This window comes from Musca vetustissima, unplaced genomic scaffold, assembly GCF_032173495.1.
Source record: "Musca vetustissima isolate MV318-11 ecotype Yass unplaced genomic scaffold, APGP_CSIRO_Mvet_v1 utg98279, whole genome shotgun sequence".
Classification (NCBI taxonomy): domain Eukaryota; kingdom Metazoa; phylum Arthropoda; class Insecta; order Diptera; family Muscidae; genus Musca; species Musca vetustissima.
In genome coordinates, this window is record NW_026883880.1 from 40,865 (window position 1) to 47,065 (window position 6,201).

The following is a 6,201-nucleotide window of genomic DNA, read 5'->3' on the forward strand; positions in this document are numbered from 1 at the left end:
ATACCAACACCATCAAATCATAGACTATTATTATTCTACTTAATGGCATATCCTGGCAAAGAGGGATATTCTGTAGGTGTTCAAGTGGGTGTGTTGTGTAGAACATAGAATGTCCTTGTACTTGACCAAAAGGATATCATGTTATTTTTTCACACACGACCACACAACCATACACACATGGATAGGGATTTACTATTTAAGAATAATCGAGTAAAGACAATGGCGACCACAATCGTATAGGGAAGTTCCAGGGAGTCCTTCGAACTATTTAAAGAACATCATACCCAGGAAAGGGGAGATGAGTAAAGTGAGAACTGTAAAAATGAACAATCGATAGTGTTGTTGTGTGTGTTTTTTTTTTAATTACGTGACAAAAAATCGCATAGAGAATAACGAGTTCACCTACATTACGGAGACATTATGGGGTCAAGGAGAGTCTTTGTGTAAGAAAAGGGTCTTAAGATAAATATGGGAAATATATAAAGGCCAGCCAGGTTCATTATATATGCGATAAGGACAAATTAGGTCCATTATCTCAGATATAAAGGCCATTATTCAGAGATAAGGGCCAATCAGGTTCATTATCTCAGAAATAAGGGTCAATCAGGTCCATTATCACAGAGATAAGGGCCAAGAAATAAGGGTCAATCAGGTCCATTATCACAGAGATAAGGGCCAATCAGGTCCATTATCTCAGAGATGAGGGCCAATAAGGTCCATTATCTCAGAAATAAGGGCCAATCAGGTCCATTATCTCTTACATAAACATAAAAGCCGGTCAGGAATATTATCTCGGAGGTAAGGGCCAGTCAGCATCATTATTTCTGAGATAAGGCACAGTCAGGACCATTATCTCTGAGATAAGGGACAGTTACGATCATATGGGCCAGGTAGGACAATTACCTCTGAGATTAGCGCCAATCAGGACCATTATCTCTGTGATAAGGACAGGTCAGCACCATTATCTTTGATATAAGGACCGGTCAGGACAATTATCTCCGAGATAATGGCCATTATCTCTGAGGTAAGGGTCTGTCAGGACCATTATCTCTGAGATAAGGGCCAGTCAATACCATTATCTCTGAGATAAGGACCATTTAGTATCATTTACTCTGAGATAAGGACCTGTAAGGACCATTATCTCTGAGATAAGGGCCAGCTAGGTTGATTATAAAGACCAGTCAGGGTCATTATTCTAAGATAAGGGCCATTCAGAACCATTATCACTGAGATAATATTTAGTCATGACCATTATCTCTGAGATAAGGGCCACTCAGGGCGATAATCTCTGAAATAAGGCCCAGTCAGGATTATAATCTCTAAGATAAGGGCCAGTCAGAGCCTTTATATCTGAGATAAGGGCCTTTCAGGACCAATATCTCAAAGATGAGGGCCATTCAGGACCATTATCTCGGAGATTAGGGCCAATTAAGAGCATTATCTCGAAGATAAGTGCCGGTGAGGACATTATCACGGATGTAAGGGCCAGTAATGACCATTTCCCTCTTTCTGCTAGCCCTGATTACTATTTAATATCTCCAATTTTCCATAAGCAAGTCACATAATTTTTCGTTTTTTATTGTCCTTTTGGTTTTCTATCCTTTTCTTTTTCCCTGCTGCTGCTGTTCTGCATTTGACATTCAACAGTTATCCTGATACTCGTCTCTCAGCGTGCCGATGAAGATGTCATTCGTATTCTGGGCACTGAACGTATGAAAAAGCAGCTACTCGAAGAGAAAATGCGACAACGTGGTAGGGGTCCAACAAAACTTGAGCTGTTGGTGGTGTTGTATGTCTTTGGTTTCATGTGGGAAGAGGTGCAGGAAATCTTCAATGTGGGCATGAAATGTTACCTGCGGAATATGTGGAATTTCATTGATTTCCTGAGGAATAGTTTGTACATCAGTGTGATGTGTATGAGGTAAGGGCAAAGGTATAGATTTTTTTATGGTGAAAAAAATAAAATTTTCTTTTTCAGGACCTTTGCTTATATCCAACAGGCCCGCGAGATATCCCGTGACCCCAAGATGGCTTTTGTGCCCCGAGAGCAATGGGATGATTTTGATCCGCAGCTGATTGCGGAGGGGCTGTTTGCTGCCGCCAATGTCTTTTCGGCCTTGAAGCTGGTCCACATGTTCTCGATAAATCCCCATTTGGGTCCATTGCAGATTTCTTTGGGCCGTATGGTTATCGATATTGTGAAATTCTTCTTCATCTACTCTCTGGTGCTGTTCGCCTTTGCCTGTGGCCTAAATCAGTTGCTGTGGTATTTTGCTGATTTGGAGAAAAGCAAATGTTATGTCCTGCCGAATGGAGAGGCAGATTGGGCAGGGCACTCGGACTCGTGTATGAAATGGCGACGTTTTGGCAAGTAAGTATGGGTACCCCGACCATCTATGTGCATGACTAAGGGAATTCTAAAAATAGTAAGGATTCTTTTAACTACGAGGAGGATGACGTCCATGGAGTTGGACTATTGATTCAAATGACAATTTTTTGTGGGCCCATAAGGAAATTGATGATTTGACAACAGCAACAACAATTCTAACCAATGTTTGTTTTCTTTTTCTCATCCTCCTTTTTTCTCGTTTTCCCCTTGCAGTTTATTTGAATCTTCGCAGTCATTGTTTTGGGCCAGTTTCGGCATGGTCGGCCTCGAGGATTTTGAGTTAACTGGCATTAAATCCTATACACGTTTCTGGGGTCTTCTCATGTTCGGCTCGTACAGTGTCATCAATGTGATTGTCTTGTTGAATCTGCTAATAGCCATGATGTCCAATTCCTATGCCATGATTGATGTAAGTTCTTCCCAACCAACACACACACTTCGAATGTTAAGGGCCAAACAGAAATCTCTTTGAAATGCCAGCTGACGTAACAAAAACAAAACCGAAAAAAATCGACAAACAACAACAAGTGAAAGCAATCTCCAAGGATATCTGGCGATTTTGAAATTTCGGGCACGTGTATTTCAAGGGGATTCTTGGCATTTAACATTGTTAGGTGTTTCCTCTCCCCTCTCCATCCCTCTCTATATGAGTGTGTTTCTCTGTGTCTGTCTCTATGTATACATTGTAATGCCTAAGTGTGTGTCTGTGTGTTTGTGGTTTTTCGTAGGAACATTCCGATACTGAATGGAAATTTGCACGTACCAAACTCTGGATGAGCTATTTCGAAGACAGCCCCACGTTGCCGCCACCCTTCAACATTCTGCCCTCCGTAAAGTGGCTCATTAGGCTATTTAGGAAATCAAGCAAAGAGATTGATCGCAAACGGAGCAAGGTAAGTGGTCATGAGTTGTCTGTCAATATTTTGCATAACTTCTAAAGGCAGCTACTAATTCGAGGTTGTTGTTGTTCTCCTTTCTGCACAGAAACGTCACGCCAAGGAACAGGATAATGCCTATGAGAATATTATGCGCTCATTGGTATGGCGCTACATAGCCGCCCAACATCGCAAGTTTGAGGATAATCCCGTTACTGAGGATGACATCAACGAGGTGAAGAGTGAAATTTCGACAATGCGTTATGAAATGTTGGATATCTTCGAGAGCAGTGGCATGGATGTGACATCGGCGGCCAAGAAGGAGAAACGTAAGGAGGAGATTTTTATTTTATTTTGAGAGGAAATAATGAATCATAAGTTCGGGATGGCCGACCCCTATCTCAGAGATAATGGTCATAACCGGCCCTTATCTCAGAGATAATGTACCTGACCGGTCCTTATTTTAGAGGTAATGGTCCTGACCGATCCTTCTCTCAGAGATATTGGTCCTGACCGGCTCTTATCTCAGAGATGATGGTCCTGACCGCCCCATATCTCAGAGATAATGGTCCTGACCGGCCCATATCTCAGAGATAATGGTCCTGACCGCCCCATATCTCAGAGATAATGGTCCTTACCGGCTCTTATCTCAGAGATAATGGTCCTGACCGGCCTTATCTCAGAGATAATGCACCTGACCGGCCTTATCTCAGAGATAATGCACCTGACCGGCCTTATCTCAGAGATATTGGACGTCTCAGAGTTACTGGTATTGTTCCCTACTGGCACTTTTCTACGAGATAATAGCAGGCTATCTAGAAGATAGCCTGAGGCTTATCTTCTTGATAATAATACTGAATGACCCTTATCTCCAAGACGATAGTCCAACATCCCCTTATTTCTGAGATAATGGTATTGAATATCCATTGTCTCAAAAACAATGGTCCTGATTGGCCCTTATCTCGAAGATAATGGTCGGGATTGGCCTTTATCTACGAAATACTGGTCTTGAATGGAGCCTATCTCCGTGATCATAATCCGGACTGGCGGTTATCTTCGAGCCAAGAGTCCTGACTGGCACTTATCTCCGAGATAATTGTCCTCAGGGTTCTAATCTTTCATAGAGTATTCTTTAAGGTACCTTATCTCGGAGATAATTGTCCGGAGTGGTCCTACGAGATATAACTGTGGACTGGTCCTTATCTCAGAGATAGCGTTCTTGACCAATTTCTTATGATGTTCTGAGAATATGGTCCAGGCTGGAAACTTGGGATCCACAGAACCTACCTTAACATAGCTTGAAATATTGAAATATTTTTTTTTCTTTCTTAGCCTGTCGTGCCAAGAAGACCAAAGTTTGGGAACGTCGTCTCATGAAGGGCTTCCAATTGGGTCCTGTCGAAAATGTCAACGATGAAAAATCCCCCAATAATAGCAATGTCAACGGCGCAGGGGATATGAATGAAATTAAAATCGAAAAGGAAGCATCTCGACCAGCGCAGGAAACTCCCAAGCAGAGATTCCAACGTGTTGCCAGGCAGGTGGCTGCTCAGTCGACTGCCCACAAATGGACAGTGGTGATACAAGGGACGCTAAAGAATTCACAAATTGGTCGATCGAACCAAGAGTCGGCTAAGAATTTGCAGCAGTTGAACAAGGCCATAGAGGAGGCAAGGAAGTAAGTGGAGCGAGAGAGGGAACAAGGAGAGGATCTCATAAAACACTAATTTATTTTAATTTTGGTATTGCAGATTAATTTTACACACCCCTGGCCACGTTTCGGGACGTGACTCACCCATTGGCGTTGAATTCGAGGATGAAAAAGCCGAAACCCTTTTGGAATTGTTAAATCAAATTAGCGAAGAACTATCAACCAAATCCAGCTCCACCACCAACCGTTCGAATGTTGAAGATGTCAAAAAGAGATTCCTGCAATATCAAAAAACTCCACCCGGCAGCGAGGCCAAATCCATATTGAAAGATCCACAGCCTCGTACCAAATCACCTTCCACGAAAACTGTTACCACACGATCTCAAACAGCACCTGAAATACAAATAAATAAGCATTTGGCGCCCAACAAGGGGCCGGTGAGTCATAAATCCCGGAAACCTGAGGCAGCTACCGATCCAAAATCTAAGAAAATTGAGGAATTGACATTATCAGCTGGGAAATTGTCATCAATAAAGAAACCAGCTCCATCGGCTCCAGGTGCTGCCAAAGCCCCGGAAGCGTCTAGCAGAACCCCTTTCTCGGTGGAGTTAAATAAGCCAGGACGCCGTCATGGCTATGACAATAAGACGTTGGTTTCCACAGCCAATATGGATTTCAATGTTGTGGATTTGGATGATTACGATAACGGGATGATGGATGATATATCACAGTTTAGTGGTGATTATCCTTAGAGGGAAATATTCGATTTTTGAGAACAAATGACAAAGAGAGTCAAAATTCAAATGTGCCTTATATGATTTTTGTCAGAGATTTTGAAGGAATTTATAGAAATTAAAATTCATTGTGATAATATTGAAATTTTATAAAAAAAAAATAAAGCGGAAGTAATTACGAAGGTTGTAGAGAACATATGGCTGAGCGTTATTTATTCGAGGGAGGTTCAGTCTGACATAATGAGCCTTGCAAAAAAAAAATCCACACCTGTGGTTATGCTTTGAAAAAATATTTTTAAACCAGTAAGGAAAGTAGTAAAGTCGGACTGGGCCGACTATATGATACCCTTCACCCCTTTGGGTATATTCTACAAATGTATCCTAACAGACGTCGCCTTTTCGAAGGAATACTAATTTCAATACGTTGTGTCAATCAATTTACATTAAATAGGACGAAAATTTATATGGGAGCTATAACTATAACTAAACCAATTTTCACGTAACTTAGCACACATCATTTTCGACCTAATTCCGCACCCTATGCCAAATTTC

At 41.8% G+C, this 6,201-nt stretch overlaps 1 protein-coding gene across 1 annotated transcript in view; it reads left to right on the forward strand.

Annotated features, from left to right (window-relative positions):
- Positions 1–5,667, forward strand: part of LOC133330875 (transient-receptor-potential-like protein) — a 35,820-nt gene extending 30,153 nt beyond the window's left edge. Inside the window, exons 8-14 of the mRNA XM_061539278.1 lie at positions 1,648–1,921; positions 1,979–2,371; positions 2,603–2,798; positions 3,118–3,282; positions 3,374–3,593; positions 4,597–4,942; positions 5,016–5,667. Of these exons, the coding sequence (XP_061395262.1) occupies positions 1,648–1,921; positions 1,979–2,371; positions 2,603–2,798; positions 3,118–3,282; positions 3,374–3,593; positions 4,597–4,942; positions 5,016–5,667 (2,246 nt within the window). The remainder of the gene's footprint in view (positions 1–1,647; positions 1,922–1,978; positions 2,372–2,602; positions 2,799–3,117; positions 3,283–3,373; positions 3,594–4,596; positions 4,943–5,015) is intronic.
- Positions 5,668–6,201: the final 534 nt, after the last annotated feature.